Source organism: Syngnathoides biaculeatus, chromosome 6 (genome assembly GCF_019802595.1).
Source record: "Syngnathoides biaculeatus isolate LvHL_M chromosome 6, ASM1980259v1, whole genome shotgun sequence".
NCBI classification, from domain to species: domain Eukaryota; kingdom Metazoa; phylum Chordata; class Actinopteri; order Syngnathiformes; family Syngnathidae; genus Syngnathoides; species Syngnathoides biaculeatus.
The window spans coordinates 26,998,300-27,019,794 of NC_084645.1; the positions used below are offsets into that span (position 1 = coordinate 26,998,300).

Here is a 21,495-nt window from a genome sequence, read left to right on the forward strand (position 1 = left end):
AGATTCACCAAAATCACGTTAGACCAGCAGCCTACCCTGCGCTGGATTTAGACATGGTCTGAGCAGGTGTATGTTTAGACTGACTTCCTGACACCAAATTGTCACTCGACCAAGGACGGTCTTTCATCTTGCTGCAGAACCGGTCTGCCGGATTGATCAGGATCCGCCAGCATTTGCGCTGTCTACGAAATTAGAGCTGTGTGCCGCACTTTGTGGTAGCCCTTAATGAATCAAGTTTGCCGGGCTCAGAACTTTATCTGTAAAGTGTCGCATTTCTTGTCGCTTTTAAAAAAAGAAAACACTAGCGTCCATCCCCTGCTTTGTGTGACAGGAAGCGTTGCATCCAAAATAGACAAACCAGCGAGTCCCAATGACACGACAAAAAAGGACACAACAGACAAAAGCGCTTTTCAGCCGTCCGTCAACTTTGCATAAGACTTCAACGCGGTCCAAATGATTCCCGACAAGCTGAGCGCCTCGCGGAGGCCGACTGGGTCGACTTCCTCTGGCAGGCGAACGTCGGCTGTCGCTCTCCTTATTTCGGCCTTTGATTCGTTCCTTTTTCCCACAAGCGGTCGTCACAACTAACGGTCGAAAAAGCAAAAACTCACTAAAAGTGAAATTTGGGTCCCTTGGGAGATCTGCAACACTCCAACCCCCCGAACATATTAAAAAAAGGTTCATATTGCAACTATTCCTCAGACTGAGCCAGGCAAGTTTATAACATTCATCCATTTTCTTAGCCGCTTATCCTCACAAGGGTCGTGGGGAATGCTGGAGCTTATCCCAACTGTCAACGAGCAGGGGGTGGGGTACACCCTGAACTGGTTGCCATAGAGACAAACGGCCGCACTCACAATCCCACCTAGGAGCAATTTAGAGTGTCCAATTAATGTTGCATGTTTTTGGGATGTGGGAGGAAACCGGAGCGCCCGGAGAAAACGCACGCAGGCACGGGGAGAACGTGCAAACTTCACAGAGGCGAGGCCAGGATTGAACCCGGCACCTCAGAACTGTGAAGCCAACGCGTTCCAACTGAACCACCGTGCCGCGGAGGGGAAGCATGTTAAAGCAAATTTCCCCATTTAGATGAATTGAAATGCCACTAATCCGTTCTAACCTCCAGATTACCGCCACCACTTCTTTGTTTTTAAGTAAGAAATTAGTACTGTATTGTGAAATACAACATTTAATCATAACATTTTAAATACAATAGCAGAATACTGAAAAGGAGCCCAATTTTCCTTGTAAAGGAAAAGAAAGGAGTACTACTTTTATAACATAGACTGCAATTTAGGTTTAAGTTTATATAAATGTAATTGACATACTGCATGTGCCAGATAAACTATACATGTCAGTAAAACCAAAACGTGTACATGTAGAATCTTGCAGAGCAGTGTAATAACATATTTTATCACAAAGTAGGTTTTAGAAAATTGGCAGGAAGGCCATTGACTTTCAAATAAAATTAATTGAGGAGAAGCAACAAGAGCACAAAAATTTACTAACCTTCCAATCGCATGCAAATATTGCACATCCTAAATGTATCATTCAGTGTTAAAGTGCAGCTTGAATAAAATGGTTTGTGCCATTATTGATTATGGTTTAATTAATTATACAAAGTACAGTACTCAACCGATGAAACGACTTTTTAAACATTCAGTTCAGTAATTGTGCAAGGTCAGCAACCATCACTTTTCTGAGGACCGGGGTTCAAATCCCAGTCATGGCTACGTGGAGTTTGCGTGTTCTCCGTGCCTGTGTGGGTTTTCTCCGGGCATTCCGGTTTCCTCCCACATCCCAAAAACATGCAACATTAATTGGACACTCTAAATTGCCCCTAGGTGTGATTGCGAGTGCGACTGTTGTCTGTCTCCATGTGTCCTGCGATTGGCTGGCGACCAGTTTATGGTTTACCCCTCCTGCCCAAAATAGCTGGGATAGGCTCCAGCACTCCTGTGACCCGCGTGAGGTTAAGCGGCAAAGAAAACGGATGGATGGATGTGTGATATTTGATTGACTGAAGCTAAGCCAAGAACACCTTTAATGCGGGTATCTACACACCGATATCGGACCCCGACCCACCATTTAAGAACTCGAGTGTCTTTGTTTACATCAGTGGTCATAAAGCGCAATTGCGGAACCGCAGAGCGCCTCGTTGTCAGCCGTGAGTGCAAACACACACACACAGAAAGATGGAAGAGCGAGGACGGGCTGGTGGTGGGGTGGAATAAAGCATGGAAACAAGGACACCCTCCAGCAGTACTATATGCAGTATCGTCAAGAATTGGGGATTCCGAGGTGGGATACATTGTGGTGGTCTACTGCCATTTATTGCATAGTGCATCATAAGAATGAAAATAATATTGGGTTTGCAAGACTGGCACCCACGCGTGGAGTGGCTGTTCGGGGTATCCCTCCCTCCCTCTCTCTCTTTCTCTCTCTCTCTCGCTCGCTCGCTCTCTCTCTCTCTCTCTCTCTCTCTCTCCCTCTCATTGGCTCTGTGGGGGCAACAGGGGGCGTTGCTTCCAGGGCTTTAGTGTGCTCGTGTGTGTGTGTGTGCGCGCGCCTTGGGGTTGCACAGGGTGGTCGAGGAGGGGATGGCCGAGGGAAAGCATACTTGGCACCGCTCCCTCCTTTCGGCGCACACTCTCTAGTTTGCACCGGGCGGCAAAGTCCCTGCAACGAGGGAGGGAGGGGGGGGAAGACAAGTGCGTGTACTTGTGTGTATCTAGGGTGGGGGGGGTGGGGGTGGGGGTGGGATGCATGTGTCATAAATAAATAGTCAGGCTGCTACTTTTTTTGTTTTGTTTGATTTTTGGCTGGGCAATGCAATGAGGCGCGCGCACGCCGTCGGTCTTGCGCCGCAGCGAAGAGCCTCCGTCGATCCGGCGACCCGCCGCCGCTGACAACAAGCCGGGGCACCGGGGAGGAGGACGAGGAGAGAGGGAGCGGCGGCGGGGGGTGGGGGTGGGGGGGAAGAGCTCGACGAAGGGGTCGCCGCGGAGAGCACCGCCGCGGAAACCATGCAGTGTGCAATCTGGCTGGTGGGACTCGCGTGTCAACTGTCAGCGCTTGTGCGGCTCGCCGCGCAGTACCGGTTGCATCCAAAACAAGGTACCAAATTTATGCCGCTAAAAGGCATCGGGAGTTATGAGATGACAACTTTTTTTCTTTTTTCTTTTTTTTTTTCTTGTGCACTACCACCTCACCTCCACTCTCCCCTTTTGCAGAAGTCTTCATCAAGCAGCTGTCATCGTACGAAATCACCAGCCCGGTGCGGGTCAATGACTTCGGCGAGTCCTTCCCGCACACGTCGCACTACAGGCGCAGACGCAGGAGCGTAAACGACGAGCCGTCCGTCCCGCGGCTCCACTACCGGATCGACGCGTTCGGACGACGCTTCCACCTCAACCTGAGCGCGCACTCGGACTTCATCGCGCCCGCCTACGCGGTCACGCACTTGGGAGCGGCCGGCGAGAGCCCGCCCGGGGAGGCCGCGGACTTGCGCCACTGCTTCTTCCGAGGACACGTCAACTCCCGAGAGGAGCAGCCGGCGGTGTTCAGCCTGTGCACCGGACTCGTGAGTGATCGACCCCTCTTCCCCAATCCCGGTTCGCACCCATGCTCACTTGTAGGAGTGCAACAGATTGCCGCACAGTACGTTCATATTTGAGCAAAAATGCCACATTGAGTGGCCTCACAGTTCAGAGGTCCCGGGTTCGATCCCGGACCCACCTGTGTGGAGTTCGCATGTTCTCCCCGTGCCTGCGTGGGTTTCCTCTGGGCGATCCGGTTTCCTCCCACGTCCCAAAAGCATGCAAAATTAATTGGACACTCTAAATTGCCCCTAGGTGTGATTGTGAGTGCAACTGTTCTGTCTCGGTGTGTTCACCACCTCCACCCTGTTGACGGCTAGGGTATGCCCCACCACTCCTGCGATCCTTGTGAGGATAAGCAGCTAAGAAAATGGATGGATGGATGAATTGCCCCTGGCTGTGATTGTGAGTGCGACTGTTTGTCTCTCTGTGCCTTGCGATCGTCTGGCGACCGATTCAGGGTGTACCCCGCCTCCTGCCCGTTGACAGCTGGAATAGGCTCCAGCACTCCCGTGACCCTCGTGAGGATAAGCGGCTAAGAAAATGGATGAAGTGGTCGCACAAGTCAGTTATGTACCTTCTGCCGTCCAGCAGAAGAGCATCGATCAGGTCTTCCTCCAGGCTGTCACTATATGTTGCCAGCATAGATAGATTCCTAAACACGCTTTTTGTGGGTTGTGTGTCTGCCTCGCAGTATAGCAGTTCTGTGTTCGAATCTCTGTGTGGTCTCGGAATGTTGTGTTTTGAGTTTTTATAACGTATGTGGCTTTGCTAGTTATGTACTCAAAGATTGCAACGATCATTGTGAGGACATAGAGACCTACGTAAACATTGTTGGCTCCAGCCATGACGGACAGGGATGGGTTTTCTTCGGGTATTCTGTCTTCCTTCCACATTTCGAAAGCATGCACGTTCGGTTTATTGAAGATCTGAACAGTCTCGAAGTGTGAATGTGACTGCTTATTTATATGTGCCCTGCGATTGGCTGGGGACTGATACAGGGTGTACTCTTCATCTCTCACCGACTGTCAAGGGGCGAAAGGAAGAGGTCAGCCCCCCCACCCCCGTCTTTGAGTGACAGTGTCGGGGGTGGAGCTGATTTTGGCATTTTGCAGGATCTCAGGCAGGCAGTTGATGTGTCCGCACTGGGGGAGTGGGAGGTCCTCGTACCTTTTTATTCCTGCCAATCCAGTCATGAGGCCACTATGTTGTGCATTACTAGTGTAGGCTATTGTAGTGGTTCACACAGTTGGGGTAGGATCAATTCTACGTCAGGCAGGCGGCATTCTGCTTCCTTTATTCCAAAGACCACCAGGATAAACTACATTAGGACACTGTGGTGGTTGTAGTTTGTCGTATGCATCACATGGCAAGCTGTTGCTATTTTGCTTACCTTGTTTAGTTCTAGGAGACGGGCGAAATGTTCAGCACGACCGCACGAATAAACATACTGTTAAAGTCATCATGTCATCAAAACCGAGCATTGTTATCTTTGCAGAGGCAGGGATTTCGAGAAAGCTCGTGCATCGGGGGTTGGTCCGTCAGAATGTGCATGTGCATGTGCACGCGCAATTTCATATCATTAACATGACGGAAAATGATCACTACTATCTGTATACCGTAATTCCCGGCCTATAAGCCACGACTTTTTTCACACGCTTTCAACCCTGCGGTTTATGCGGTGATGCGGCTAATTTGGGCATTTTTTCTAACGCCTGCTAGGGGGGCACTCGAACGGAAAAAGTAGGAGTGAGACAGGTGGAATATATGTGCCGAGGAAGTGACTTTTACCGGTCCGGCCCTATTAGCGTTGCCCTAGCATGTTACTGCCATGTCTCGATGATTTTTACTGTTTTTATTTATTTATTTTTTTTAACCAGCCCTGTTCACGTGGCGCTAGGGTTAGCATTAGTGCGGTGGTGCTAGCCTTAGCGTTAGCGCGGCGGCGCTAGCGTTAAACTCTTTCTGTGTACCGTCTTTCTTTGTAAATATCTCGTGTTTCAATGTGGGCACTTGCGGCTTTTACGATATTTTCACGATATTACTTCAAGAAATGCTAGAAGTGTTTGGGAAAGTTGTAGTTTTGATACAAGAAATATATAATCCGCAATCCCATGTAGTTCTTGACATTAACAGTTGCAAACCGGACCACCCAAACGGGATTTCAAGAGAATTAAACAGGATTGAAAGCAAACGTATGGTACAGGAAGCCTTTGTTGTCACTGTCTGGTGCCGATCAGGTGACTTTGGGGTGCACCTCCAGATTTTTTTTAAGAATGAAAAAGGAAAAATAGAGTATAAAAATAAAAAATGTGAAAGCTGACGACAAACATGACTAAATTATGCAACCCAAATTGCAGTAAGTCACACGTGATACAGCACAGCGTGTACAACAGTAGCAGCGGCGTCAGGCGGGAAAGGTCAGCCCAGGCCAAATAATGCTAGGTAACATTTAATATTATCTATTATATCTATATCTGTCTATATATATATATATATATTTATATGTATATATAATTGTTTACGTTTGTGCTGTCACTGGCCGGTATTGACACTTTGTGGAGTTATTTACATCATAATTTGGGGATCTGTTTTTTCATGTGTTCTGTAAATATACACACAGATATGTCACTTTGTGTGCATGGACATAGAAAGTTAAAAATAAAAATAAAAAAAGGGAGAAATCGAGTTTAGATCGGAATTGGAAACCAGCAGTGTAAATCCAGCCTCATCTCGGTTAAAAACAGGTGTTACACGACCCCCGTCCCACCATTGTTTCAGGATATTAGAAGTTTATCGACGTAGTATAAGTCCCGGAGATATTAGTGGCCAGATACTTTTGGACAGAATCTGATAATCACTGAAGAGGGATGACTCCATGGGTCAGATAAAGACCCGCAGCCCGAGGCATGGGACTTTTGACCTTCGCCACTCCCGCCGGATCCTGGCGCGGACCCCCGCAATGCAGACACTAAGACCCCAGGAAAGAATCCCTATTGGTGACATAATCCTTATTTTAGATGGCCGCACCTCGTACTGTACCAGGATAGCATTTGGAGTGGATATAAAAAGTGTACACACCCCTTTTTCAAACGCCAGCTTTTTGTGATATTAAAAAAAGGGAGCCCGACATAAATCATTTCAAAACTTTATCCAGCCCTACCATTAATGTGACCTTTAACCTCTAGAGCTCAATGGATTTATTTATTTCTTTTTAGGGCAGGGAAATAAAAATAAACATCTGATATCATGTGGTTCCAAATGTAATCGGAGACGTTTGTGTGGTCAAAATGAACTAAAATCACGTGTTAAATGTGAGTCAGAACACACCAGCCACCATTTAAAATGCCTCCTATTAAACTTAAATCATGTTCAGATGTTCTAGTAGGCTTTTACTGACATTTTTTGTTTGTTTGTGCTTTCTAGCAGACGCCTGTAGGTTTAGTGCTAACACTGACTGGGTTTCGGCTTTTGACCATTCCAAATTTCTTCCACCTAGACTCAGACCCCATTTCCGTCATGAACAGCGTTGTGTTAGCGTCAAAAAGTTCAACCTTCAGCTGGAAAGAGTTGGCCTCACAGGTCTGATTTCCGGGTTCGATCCTGGACCCGCCTGTGTGGAGTTTTCATGTTCTCCCCGTGCCTGCGTGGGTTTCCCCCGGGCACTCCGGTTCCCTCCCACATCCCAAAAACATGTGACATTAATTGGACACTCTAAATTGCCCCTAGGTCTGATTGTGAGTGTGTCTGTTTGTCTCTATGTGCCCTGCAATTGGCCGGCGACCGGTTCAGGATGTGCCCTGCCTCCTGCCCGTTGACAGCTGGGATATGCTCCAGCACTCCCCGTGACCCTCATGAGGATAAGCGGCTAAGAAAATGGATAGATGGATGGATGGATGGATGGATGGAAGTTCAACCTTGGTTTCAACGGACCATAACATACTAAGTGAAGATGAATAGAATCGTGTGTTTGGGTTCAACCGGTAGAGTCGGTGTTGATTGTTTGCATGCCATCCATCCATCCATCCATCCATCCATCCATCCATCCATCCATCCATCCAACCATCCATCCATCCATCCATCCATCAATCCATCCATTTTCTTTTGCCGCTTATCCTCACGAGGGTCGCGGGGAGTGTTGGAGCCTATCCCAGCTGTCAATGGGCAGGAGGTAGGGGATTGGTTGCCAGCGAATCGCAGGACACATCCAGACAAAACAGCCGCACTCGCAATCACATCTAGGGGTAATTTCGAGTGTCCAATTAATGTTGCCTGTTTTTGGGATGCGGGAGGAAACCGGAGTGCCTGGAGAAAACCCACGCAAACATGGGGAGAACATGCAAATTCCACACAGGCGGGCCGGGATCAAACCCGGGTCCTGAGAACTTTGAGGCCAACACTTTACCATCTGCACCACCGTGCCGCTCTTCTTTGCATGCTTTCCGGAAAAAAAAAAAAAAACCGCACGACATCAGCCATCATATAATTTGCTCCACAACAGTAACCACTAATTGTTGTATAAAAGATGATACCTACGAAACGTAGCAATCATCATAACAATAATATTTCACAAACAAATATGGAATAAAATACATATCCTTCATGTCAAGGAAATGTACAAAATAAATCACTCGGATATGAACAGTGTGTCAGTTATTTTTCCGCTTATTTTCATGCTTTGCAACCACTTCAGGGTGAACTGTGCCTCTCGCCAGGAGTCAGCTGGGATAGACTCCAGCTCATCCACGGCACTGATGAGGACAGGTGCCTTAGAAAAGGGATGGATTAGCCTGACGCTTTGACCTGGGAACAGGAGTATTCCCATGATTTCTTCTGCGCAAAAATTGTTTCCAAAACCAAGCAACAGGCGTCCCGGAATCCACCGTCCACACGCCTCCGGAATCCTCGTGATGAACGAGAAGTCGTCGACATTCCGTAAAGCGATTTCCGTGTTTGCAAAGCAATTGAAGATCTGAGGGACGCTAAATTGATCGGGCTAATCAGCCTTTAATTGCCCCTCTGGCCGACTCTGTCGAGTGACTCGCTTATCCAAACATGTTTGCATCCTTTTTCGAGCAATCTTTGTCGGTTATCCGCATCATCACTCATTGAGAATGACAGCACAATGGAGGTGGCACCAGAGGCTATTGGGTCATAAATGTGTCCCTATCTGATCGCCGGGGCTTAATGGCTCGGCCAAATTTTTTGCCGGGATGAGGTCATTAAGGAATAATTAAGCCCTAAAACAAAGGAGTCATTCTGGAGGGGAAGAAGAAGCAGGTTCCCCCCTTCTCGCCCGGAGTTACTGAAAGCTGATAAATGGTGCGACTAAAGAGCATTTGGCCTTTTCAGAATGAGCCGTGACCGGCCCAGAAAGGGAAGAAACGGCGTGAAGAACGAGGAGACGACCGGCCAATAAAACCCCTGGCCCGTTCACACCGTGGGAAATGCTAACTCCCGGGAAGTGCGTAAAAGGAGTGTGTGGACAGTCAGGCCCAGTGACAAACGAGGCCGTCCTAATTCCGCCGCCGGGCGATGCACCCCTTTGCAAAAGTCGCGTTCAATGGACCGGCTTGTGTGCCGCCTCCACGTGATTCTCTCCGCCCCGCCCCTCACATTCATACACATATATTCTGTTTTACTTCGCCTAATCTTCATTCCTCTCCTTTCCAGTGCGTGCCTCCATCTTTCTAATTGTTCCTCCGCCTGCTCCCTGCTTTCACTGCAGATCACAATATCATACGCGAGCATCATAGTCCAAGGAGATTCCAGTCTAACCTCGTCTGTCAACCGCAAACAGGAAGGGGCTCAGCGCGGATCCCTGATGCAGTCCCACCTCCACTTTAAATTCATCTGAATTCTTCTTCTGTCCTGAACTAGTCTAACACATTTCTAGAAAGAGTACCACAGATGCTTTATTTGCCTTGAGGATGCTCGTGGAAAAGTACAGAGAAGGTCAGAAGTTACTGGTCACTGGGATTCCCCAGTTCGTTGGGCATTGTGCCCCCGACTTAGTGAGTTGCATTTGCTGACAGTAGGACTTTCCACCACTGAAAATAGTGTAGTATTGAACTATCCTCGTCACAGTGTTTCTGTGCCACCTCAGTTTAGTCCCGTCTTACTTTATGTTTCATAGTCAAGTCCTAGTTCAAAGTTTGTCTCCTAGTCATCAGACCTTGCTGCATGTCTTTTCGATCCTCCCTAGCCTAGCATTTTTGTACCACTGCCTTCTCGGACTGCTTACACCGTGTATGACTTCAGGTTTGAATAAAGCTATGCCTAACGTCATGTCCTTGTCCTGGAGTCCTGCATATGGGTCCAGCCCCGCACTGTAAATTCATGACAAGACAAAGACAAAGCATTCGTACTCGACGATGCCAATCAACTTTTTGAGAACTTTTCGCATAAAGACAAGATAATCAAACAAATAATAGACATCCCTTTGTCGGCAAGTACCGTTCACCATCGTACCGTCATGATGGCAAATTAAATTTAATTATGTTCGCAATGAATGGATGGAAATCTCAACGCCTGCGTGAAGCTTAATCTGACGATGTATGAACTCCAAAGCCATCAGCAAAACCGTACGGCACCAAATGTCGCATTAATGGTAAGAAGTAGTTTTGTCATCATTGGTTAGGGACATCATAACACCTGTACTTAGTTTTTAAAATACTTTATGCCTCTTTTGAAATTACATTTGAAAATACTTGGCCTTTATGGCTCTCTCAGTCAAAAAGGTTCCTGACCCCTGTGCTACGCGTGTAAGTATTAGCCGCTAGTGGGCTTGCGGACCGGCGGCGGACCGCTGTTAGCTCTGCTACAGTCAGTCGGAATTTACCGTCAAACTAAACAGGAGAATCAGGCCTACAAGTTGTGTGTTTGGGAAAAAACACTTCTATCACCTAGAAGGCAAAATGCCATAGACAGGCTAATGAATAACAGCAGTCAGTAATTAGTGTTATATTTGAAAAGAAAAGTGCAGAAACACATATAGCCAGACTGTACAACAATACTCACAGGTATGGATTATTTATCTTTTGTAAAAACAACAATACAAACCCATCTTTTATTATTGCCGCTTACTGCGTCTGTTGCGAAATTATTATTCTTCGCTCGGTCTGTATCATCCTGCCCTCTTGTGGCCAATCACACCAGAAAGTGTACAATGTGGGGCTGGCACAGATTAATGGCATTTTCATTCATTGGAATAGGGAAAGATGATTTAGGAATGGCTGGCGACCACTTCAGGTTGTCTCGCACCTCCTTGCCAAAGTCAGCTGGGATAGGTCCCAGCAGGGCCGCGACCCTGGTGAGGATATGCGGCATGGAAAACCACTGGATTAATTTGTGTCCTGAATTGAAGCATAGTCATGGAATAAATGAGATTTGTAAAGCAAGGCACCACTCTATTTTTTGGTATCGTTTAATTCCATGACACAGCTATGACCCAGCTTCGAACAGGAAACCCCCACAACCAAGCCCCTTGTCCCCCCTACTCCGGGCGATAAAGTCCAGTTCAGCACCCACTGCTGAACAGCAACCTTTGTGTCTGGCTAATTTTTTTTTTTTTTTTTTGCTGGGAAACATGGAAACTCTGCCCCCCCCCCACTACCCCACCCTCCGCCCTATATTCCCTTGACAAGGCGGCTTTCTGTTCCTCCGATCAAAGTTAACTGGCCAAAGATAGTGATTTACAAACTACAGGTAAACATCTACTACCACTTACTATGTATAAATCATTGATACTCTTTAAATTGTAGCAGCAGAAGAGAATCTTAATGCAGCAGAAACTTCAAGATTGCGTTCTTGAGAGAAATTTACGTACAATACATTTTTCCGCCAAAGGAAACAATGGTGATTATGTGTGTCAGGGTCAAACGTCACTGTTTTAACACTTTAACACACTTTAGCTAGCTTCCTGTTGTTGTTATTGTTGTTGAGACTTTCGGCTTGTCCTGCCATGGGTTTACACAGTGATTCACTCGGATAAATTAGAGTAAAGCCTCGGTTCTGGAATGTCTCCGTTTTCGAACAAATCGGTCCTCGAACGCCCCCGACAAAACCCGGAAGTTATATATTTCGCGCGACCAGACCAGCTGACCAACGACGCGCTTTGTTGTGAATTCCCACGCCGCTGAAAAAATCCGGAAATAATATATTGCGCGCAGCGCAAGCGGCTGACCCACCCATGACGCGTTTTGTTATTGTCAATTCGAATGCCCCCCGAAAAATACCCCGTAAATTCCATAATGTGCGCGGCGCAACCAGCGGACTTTTGTTATTCTGTATAATGCAGCCTCTGTGAAACAGACGTGTCCCGGTAGTGACTGTTGTTTTTCTTGTCATGGAGGACTACCTTATTAACCCCCAATCATAGCTCCAAAGAAGGCAAGTTGCTTGTTTAAAGTTATTCTACACTTTTGTTAATAAAAAAAGTTTACAAGGCTGGAGTCTGAGTCACTACAGATACGGCAATGTATTCCCAGTCTACCGTACTCTCCTACTAAAACATATATTTTAAGCAAAAAATAAAATTAGTTCTTAATTTAGTTTATTATATAAAGTATTAAAACTATACATGTATTTCTATAATGCAGTTTATCATGGGGAAAAGCTAAAAAAATGCTTTAAAAAGCCAATTTTTTTAAGGCTTTGAACGCATTATTTCTATTTCCATTCATTATAATGGGAAACATCGATTCGGTTTTCAAACAAATCACTTCTCGAACCGCTTTCTGGAACGGATTGTGATCGAGAACCGAGGCATCGCTGTATTTGAACATGAATAGTTGTATCTATAAGTGCCTTGCCTGTCACCCAAAAGGTCAGCGGGGAGAAAATCAAACTCACCTGTGGCCCTAATTAGGATAAGCACTATAAAAAAAAATGGATTGATGTATGAATGGCTTTTTGACAGTTGTTCATGAGTACAGGATAGATAGATAGATAGATAGATAGATAGATAGATAGATAGATAGATAGATAGATAGATAGATAGATAGATAGATAGATAGATAAAAAGAGAACTTTACATCCTTCAGACATTCTCCAAGGAGGCTATTTTTGTTCGAATGAAAATGAACATTCACTCGATGCTGTTCTTGACAAGTGTTTACAAGGTCAAGATTGAGTCTAGCCAAAGATGCATGTCAGGGGAAAAACGTGACCCAAAGTTTAATTTTTGCTGTTGTTGCCTCCTCACTAGATCTAATTTTAGCCAGCATAATAGGATTAACCCTGCGAGTGTTGCTTTTTGCTTCAGCAACATTTTTTTTTTCTGAAAGGGTGACAGTCGTAGGAGAAGAAGCAGGAAGTTGTTTCCATGTGAAGAGTTTTTTTTTTTTTTTTACACCATAGATAACTACATTTTTTGCAATACTGTATCTATGATTTACACGTGCTCCCTTTAGGACATATTTGGACAGGTGTTACGACAATAACGCCGCAATGCCAGAAAGTGTCGTGGTGTTGGTGCATTTTTGTCTTAATTTCGTTAGCACAAAGTTGTTGTCCGCTCATGGTCGGACATAAAAATCTGACGATGAAGCTTCAGTTTGTGCCATTGGCCTCGTTCTTCACCGCAATTCCAATACCATTGCTAAGAATCTATTACCCCGCGAGGATAAGTGGCAAAGAAAATGGATGGAATCTATTAAGGCTAGCGGTGAGCAGTGTAAGCTAATGACTTGAGGCTAACCCCGATTTGTACCTCTTAACTAGTCAAGTGCGTACCGATTGTGTTTCCCCCGTCTTTCATCTTCTCGCCCTTGTTTCTTTTCAGTGATATAAATATATCGGCCAAAATCGGACGAAGCACTTTCGCGCCATTTTCGACTGGCGAAATTTTCTGGTATGTAGTTGGTGGCTCGATACAGCGGGTAAAATTAAACCCAAGGTAGGTTCCCGTGTTAGCTGCTAACAGACTAGCTGCTGTACGGAACTCTCTTGGATTAGAAACTTGGGTTTGTTATTACTATTATTATTGTTTTTACTGTTGTTTTCTCTACATCAATACCGGGGTTGGTTGTTTGGAGACAAGGTTAGAGAGCAGACATTGATGGTTTCGGACATGTTCAGAGGCGAGAGAGTGAGTCTACTGGTAGAAGGGTGCTGAGGATGGAGCTGCCAGGCAAAAGTGGGAGAGGAAAACCAAAGAAAAGGTTGATGGGTGTTGTGAGGGAGAACATGAGGACAGTGGGAGTGAGAGAGGAAGATGCACGAGATAGGCTTAAATGGAAAAAGATGACACGCTGTGGTGACCCCTACCGGGACAAGCCGAAAGAAAAAGAAGAAGACCGGGGTTGGTTACTACTGCACACGAGCATTCAGTCGTCCCTACCGTATGATATTTCAGCGTGCTGCCTCAAGTGTTAACTTCCAATTTGTCTCATCCAGCGTTGCGTTTACGCAAGCCCGAAACCCGGCACATGTAGCACTCGAGGCACGCGGCGCTTTCGAGGATCCCTGTTGTAATTCTTGACATCAGCCTTCTGCTAATCCTCTGCCCTTTGAAAGACGGAAAGATACATACGGTCATGTTTTCCGTATCCAATCCGCACCCCTCCCCTGGTCTCCCTCTCTCGCTTAAGGCTCACTTCGTGCGGACATCCACGGGATAACGGCGCTAAGGAAACATTCCAGCGTGCGATATCCTGTTTAAGCGTGCATGAAATGACCATGCAAACACCGTTGCGCCTCACGGCTGAGTAACCTAAGGAGCTTTGTGGGGGGCCTGGGCTGCCAAATAAATATTAGCATTCGTCTCTCCGTGTATGATAACGATGTTACTCCTGCAGGCGGGGAAATGTACATGCACCTTCAGAACCGCACTAGATTAGAAACGTGTTGTCCTGGTGTCTGTTACACCTTTTGACAGCCACCAGCTCTCTGACAAGGCTTCTCTTAGTCAGCATGTCAGTCAGACAAAGGTGACACCCTGAGGGTGTCCGTGCATGCTTGGAGACCGCAGCTATTGAAAGCGTGAAACCACAGTGGAATCCAGAACGCTTCATACATTTTCCATTTTATTTCATATTGCTCGTGGGAAATAAGTGAAATAGAAATTATCCATCCTTGTTTTCCCCATGCTTGTGTGATTTTTCATTTTTTTTTTCCATCAGGGATGAGAATTTTCCACGTATTCGCGGAATTCCGAGTTTTTTCATGTGAAGATGTCATTGTTGTGAAACGTGTAGATTCGTTGAGAAAATTGGGGGTGGGGGGGTAGAATTTGACGCGGGGCGAGGCTGTGATCAAGACCGGCCGCCGGCATCTATCGGCAACACTCGTAGGGAAATTAGTCGGAAAACGGCATTGCTACCTGTTTGCCTTTAATTTGGTGTTGATAATAACGACAACATTCCGATTTCCGGCAGCATTTTGGTGTTATTTCAACGGTATTTTCACTCTGGTGTTAACATTTCTTAGAGAAGCATTCTGTTCACTACGGCATAGATATAACTTATAGACATACGTACGCATATGTTATCGAGCGGTCTGCACGTTTTCCAGTATGGCGAATGCCTTGGAGTGAAAAGATGAAGATCGTGCCAGAGAAATTGATAAAAAGCGCAGGGTAAAAAAACGTTTCAGATGGGCATGGCTTGAAAAAAGTGTAACCGTGCAGGTAGGAACGAAAACGGTATCAACATGTCTAACCCCCCATTAGTGTTTTTCCAAATTGGTCATTTTCATCTCTGTTTTATGCTTACATTTGATTTCATCCAAATGACGCAGACTTCATTTTTAGTCCAACAGAGACCAAGAGGGACTCTTAAACCGGTGTGAATGTAAGAGTAAATGGGTGTTTATCGATATCGTATGTGATCCTTCCTCTGTGTATTCTGCCGCTCATCCAAGGACAAATCATTGCTATAAGTTATTAAGAGATTCCACTGTATCTACCTGCGCACACGCGTCTCATAAATCGCGCCTGTCGTCTCTCGTCCCGCTCCAGATGGGTACTTTCACAACGTCGGACGGCGAGTACTTCCTGGAGCCCCTTTTGAACGCCGAGGGGGAGGAGGAGTACGACGACGAGCACCACAAACCCCACCTGGTCTATCGGCACGAGAGGAAACGGAACATCTCCAGCGACGGCGTGCCGTGTTCGGCCTCAGGTAACAGACGGCAGACTGTCTAACCTCCTTGGCTTTAACAAGCGTCTGGCTATTTTACCGCCTCGTGACCTAGCCCAGGAATCTAAATTATACCTAATCACAATCTCACTCTGATTAAGGGGTTTTTCCTTTGGAAACGTAATCACTTGAATTAGTCAACGAAAAAAAATGCTTGCAGTCGGTGTTTCTGTTCTTTACCTCAGCTCAGTTGTGGGATCTTGGAAATCTAGAGTTGGGATGAGCTGAAGAACCAGATGGGTTTACAAGAGTCTATCATGGCCGGTTCCACCATTTTGAAGGCCAAAGTCGCCCTGCAAGTTCTCGATCTTTCTCTCAAATTGCTCTTACTGCTTTGAAAGTTTTGAAAGTTCATTTCATGTTACTCTTTGTTTATATTATTATACACCTCTTATAAAAGTACATATTATTACGATTGATTTAAAGAAGGCCACCGTGGCTGATGATGCGTATTGTTGTCGCGTGATTTGTTGCGTGATTTAGTGTCCAAATTCCTGCTTTTTGGGTGAAGACCACTTGAAGAGGAGCTGAGCGAGTGGACTCCGATCGCCCGTGCCATCGTGGCGAGGAGGTCACTGGCTGGCCTTTGTCGGAGGGATGCAATAAATCTTGTGTGCAAGCGGCTTTGTTTGGTTTCTTGTCATGAGCTGAGCCGCTGTCGCACGGCCGTGGCTATTGTGTGCCTCGGCAATTTAAAGGGCTTGGACTGGCCTCCTCCATATGCTTTGGCCTTTCAGCCACTCAGTCTGTGTGTGGTAAACAGAGATGAAAAATGTGGAGGGTCTCCATTAGATCCTAGATTTTGCTGCAGCTCGGTGAAATAGTGGTTTGCACGTCTGCCTCACAGTCAAGGGATCCTGTGTTCAAATTTCACTTTCTCTGGAATATGCTATATAAAAACCTTTAGATGAAATAAACAGTTGCATTTGACGTGCATAGAAATGCCGTTAACTGGTTCTGGTACCCTATATATGTTTTGAATGAAAGACAATAGAACTGTAGTGTATAAAAGTCTATGTAAAGAAATGAAATGGCTTCATAAATTGGCGGTATTGTGTTACTGTAGCATTTGTATGTTGGATGTGTATATTTTAAGTCCCACTGTCATGCCTATAAACATTCTAAAATAGATATTGTAATGAAAAATACATGTAACATTCACTTCAATGTCTATACGAAAAAATAAATATGAGCAGAGAGCGTGTCATCCGTGCGCAAAGTTGTCGCCATATTGCCTGCAAGGTCATCAGCAGATGTTACACCGGGTCATTCGCCATTGAAAACACGGAGCGGCACTTGCTATGGGATAAACACGGAAGCTCTTTTCAAAGAAGAGAACATCTCACAATCGAGTGAAGTGACCGGGGCAATATTACCCTATCGTTTTGAACCGTATTTAGATGATATGCGGATTACTTCTAACTAACAACAGACTCCCAGACTTTTATGTATGAGCCAGCCCGGCCGAAGGCGTGCTCGGCGGACGAGGCGCCGCAGTAGCCGTCCGTCAACAGGTACATCAACCAATTTACCACTCCTGACTTATGTACGCGGATCTTTTGCACGTGTGCAATCCATTTTTCAAGACGAACCGGGTCTTTTTGAAAATAATTACCGAGTGTTCGAATAATATCCAGCAATACAACGAGTCGGCATTTTGGCTAACACGACGGAACAACGAGCTACCTTCCAGCAGGTAAAACTGGTATGAACTTACGAGATTGCCTGAGTGCACTCCTGCTGTTAACGTCACTTCCTGCTTCTTCTCCAAAACAAATCCCTTGAGAGGATTTTCATGGCGCGAATTACAAAAAGCCATATATGTCAAAATCATGTTCTGTGGTGAAAAAACAGATGGGTCCATACCGGCTGCCTTTTTTTCATTAATAACATACTACAAATCATGCAGTGGACCTTTAAGCAGCGTGGTGTAGCAAGTGAGATCAGAAGATGGAGTTGAGTGTGCTTAAATGGTCGTTTAAGTCTGAGTTGTTCAGTTCATTTGAGCAGCGACATATCGCAATCTCGATCATAAATCAAATTTTGGCTCGGAACACAACAAATGACGGCGTGACAACCTATAATTCAAGCAGTAACGGTGCGCTGTAGTTGAAAATACTTTAAAATTGAAATCGAGTCGAACAAGATTGTGTTTCGTAACGTTTTCATGAGTCATTTAGCTCGGGAAAGTCATTTTGGAATAAAATTGTTAACCAGGGTGCCAGGGATCCTTACGAGACAGCTGGAGGTCTTCATGTAAAGGTAGCGGGAAGACAATAAGCAAAGGGAATAAAGAAGCATCTGAACTGAGCCAGTACTGTGCTCTGAAGTGTGCCGAGATGCGACTCATCTGCCTTATCAGATCGGGGCCCCTCTCCAGATGTGGCGATTAAAGTGTGCTCTTTGAAGGCCACACGGAGCCAAAGCGAGCAGGCTTTTGTCAGCGACAGAGTGCGCTGCACGCCGCCACGAGCAGGTGACGCGTAAACACCGGCTCGGCGGCGTGTCGCTGAGATTACACAACATCTTGACCTGCGCCGGATTTTTGTCCCGCTTTTGCGCGGAAGCTCCTCTAAGTACGTGTCTCCATGTAGTGCCACTTTTTTTCATTCAACTCCGATAAACTAAAAAAAAAATACACCAGTCTGAATGTACGAGTTGTGACGAGGCATGCAAATCCAACTGTTTTTACTGTAAAATGCATTCAAGTGGAGCAAGAAAAGTGGAGTCTAATACTGCAGTGTCCCGAGCTACATGCTAAGCTAACAGTCATGTGCATTTGTTGTAGTTATTTATAACCTTAGAACCTGAAATGTCACGAGTAACTACCAATGTTTTTTATGACACCCATCAATATAGCTCAATTGAATACTACAGGGAGTCCTCGGGTTAAGACGGTCTCGACCAAAGACGTTTCGACTTTACAACGCCTGTCCCCCGTCCGCCATTTTGTCTGGGTAACGCTTGTCCGTGTTTGTGCGCCGGGAGTATCTTCGCATTTTTTTTCGCCCTCCTTTTTAGACGTTGTCGCCGCAAAGAAGAAAGCTGTGTCTTTTAGCAACGCTTCTGCAGCCATAAGAAAATCCATGACCACAGAAATGAAGCTCAAGATCATAAAAAGATCGGAGAAAGGAGAGACAGCAACACCACCAAGGCTTCAGTCGGTCGACCGTGGTGACAATCATTAAAGACAAAACCAGTTTTTTAGCGCACGTGAAGGGTTCCGTTCCAATGTCGGATACAATGATCAGAAAACAAGGTTCTTTGTCGAGATGGAGAGAATTGAGGATCAGGTTCCACTTCTTCTTCTCCATCCACTTCTCAGCAGTATTGCATCATCTCGTTTATTTCGCTGTATGTGTCTTTTATACAAAGTATTTTGATGTAAATTCCGACTTTAATGGTGGAATCTGACTTAAGTCGAAACTCGAGTTAAGTCGCCACTCTTGGAACGGATCTCAGTCGTCGACCGAAGGCTCCCTGTACATTGTCCGGAACTAAGGCAAGTGAACATGCTAAGCTGACATAAGCAAGTGTTTCTTTGACATCCATTTTCAGATGCTACAAACGACCAGCCCTGTTTACATCACCCATTCAAATGCGAAGTATTCGCACTGTTTCAGTTTTTGCACATTGTGTTTTATTACAGCTTTATTCCAAAAGAGATTCTCGCCGCTAGTTCCTCCACTGGAGAGGGCATCGCCGTGAAAACAATAGGTTTCTATTCCCCCATTTTTAGCTAGAAAATTAAAGTGCCCAGAAGAACTGCATCCCAAGTCCAAACCGCAGCTTCAGACACCCCTCCCAGACCACTTTAATTACCAGTTGTATTGATCTCCTTTTATAAAGGATGCGGCAAAGAAGGAGCAGCGGCGGCAGCGGCGGCGGCGGTGGTTTGTGCAGCTTTCTTCTCAGTTTGTCCTCTTTTTGGAGAAGCAACACACGCTCTCATTGGGGAGGGTCAATCCGCCTCTCTTCCCCACTTTACTTTTCTGTGAAGAGGACCCTCGTCCTAAATCATAATTGGTAGCCGCTGTGCGAAAGCTGAATGGTCCAGCAGGCTTTGGACTTTGAAGTGGGTTTTATAGAGTAGTTTACGATTTGAAATATGGATAACAATGGCTTGCCTGCAGTACGAGCCGGGCGGGGGCTTCTCCTCTCTCCCCACTGTGATTACACATCTACGCTCTACATCTTTCTTTTTAATGTCCTCTAGAGTGAAGCATCTTTTTTAATCAGACAAAGATGAACTGGGCTGCCTTTTATCAAGTCCAACGTCGTGTTTATCAGCAGAGTTACATGGTTTTTATTCAGATACGACAGCTAGTAACAAGACAACAGAGGAGCGCGTGTGTATATCTAAGTTGCCGTTGTTTGCACAGTCTCTGTACATTTTTTTTTTTTGTTGCCCCCCAAAAAAATGTTGAAAGCAGGGGAAGGCAGTGTTTCCGACGCACGCAAAAAAATATGCGTCAACCGCCTATGACGTGTCCGCGATAAGGGCTTCTTAAACGTCTTAGCTCGATTGTTATTTTGGCAATCGAGACGGCCGCTTGCTTATCTTAACATGCTTTTCTGCACCGTTGAGTGCTTGGGTATTTTGAATGCTTCCATTTGTGCCAACGTGCCGGGGATCTAAACAAAAGTTACGTTGGTATGTTCAGGCCTTGTTTTGGATTCAGGAGGATATACTTAAAATGAACAAAATGGCTTTGAAGTAGAAAAGTACAGTATATGTATACAGTATTGGTCTCTGATCTCTTTACGACATTGTTGTGGTAAATGTGTTAACCCCTGGGCAATAAATCTGATCTATTTGTAATCATTGATTTAGTCATAACAATGTAACGTCACATTCATTTACAACTTCGCAACTTAGTGTCACGTAACAAAGTGTAATGGTATGGTAATATCCCTGTAATGTATTGCAACACCAGTACGGCGTGTTGCAGCCTTTTGTCACGCTACTTAAATTTGCTCATCACATTATTACCGTAATTTCCGGCCTATAACACGCTTTCAACCCTGCAGGTTATGGGATGATGCGGCTAATTTCTGCATTTTTTTCTAACGGCTGCAAGGGGCCACTCGAGTGGAAAAGGTAAGAGTGAGACCGGCGGAATATATGTGCCGAGGAAGTGACTTTTACCGCTATGTTTTTTCACCGGCCCTGTTAGCGCTGCGCGTCGCTATGCTATGTTACCGCCATGTCTCTGTGATTTTTACCAGTATGTTTTTTTTAAACGGCCCTGTTAGTGCTTTCCTAGTGTGTTGCTACTGTGTTGCTGCCGCGGCTGTTTTTTTTTTTTTTTAACCAGCCCAGTTCGTGCTACCGTATTGTTGCTATGTAAAGCTAAGCTAAGGTATTAAAACTTTGAAAACTCTTTCTGGTTTTAATGTGGGACTTGCGGCTTTTACACAGGTGGGGCTTATGTATGTACCAAATGTTATTTCCTTTACAAATGTACTGGGTGAGGCTTATAAGCAGGTGTACTCTGTCGGCTGGAAAATCACAGTACTTAAAATTATCTCTTGTTACTTTTTCCCGATCAATCAGTCAGTTAAGGAAATGTTGTCGCCTGGCGATTCCTGTTGTGTTGAAGGTCGAACAATCAGCATCATCCTCGGTTTCCGCTCTGAATAATCCTTGATGCCATGGTAGAAAATGATCAATTATCACAAAACAAGGGCAAGGACCTACACATGCTTTACACTGACCAAGGAGAAAGAACCATGCTAAGTGCTTGGGTGCTACA

The 21,495-nt window shown here is 45.6% G+C and overlaps 1 protein-coding gene across 2 annotated transcripts in view; it reads left to right on the forward strand.

Annotated features, from left to right (window-relative positions):
- Positions 1-2,989: 2,989 nt before the first annotated feature.
- The window catches only part of LOC133501748 (A disintegrin and metalloproteinase with thrombospondin motifs 20-like), a 117,562-nt gene continuing 99,056 nt past the window's right edge, over positions 2,990-21,495 (forward strand). Inside the window, exons 1-3 of one of the 2 annotated variants that reach the window (XM_061821670.1) lie at positions 2,990-3,117; positions 3,234-3,583; positions 15,559-15,721. In XM_061821670.1, the coding sequence (XP_061677654.1) occupies positions 3,027-3,117; positions 3,234-3,583; positions 15,559-15,721 (604 nt within the window). In that variant the 5' untranslated portion in view covers positions 2,990-3,026. Of the gene's footprint in view, positions 3,118-3,233; positions 3,584-15,558; positions 15,722-20,781; positions 20,841-21,495 lie in introns of those variants that run through there. The other variant, XM_061821671.1, reaches the window with a different exon arrangement.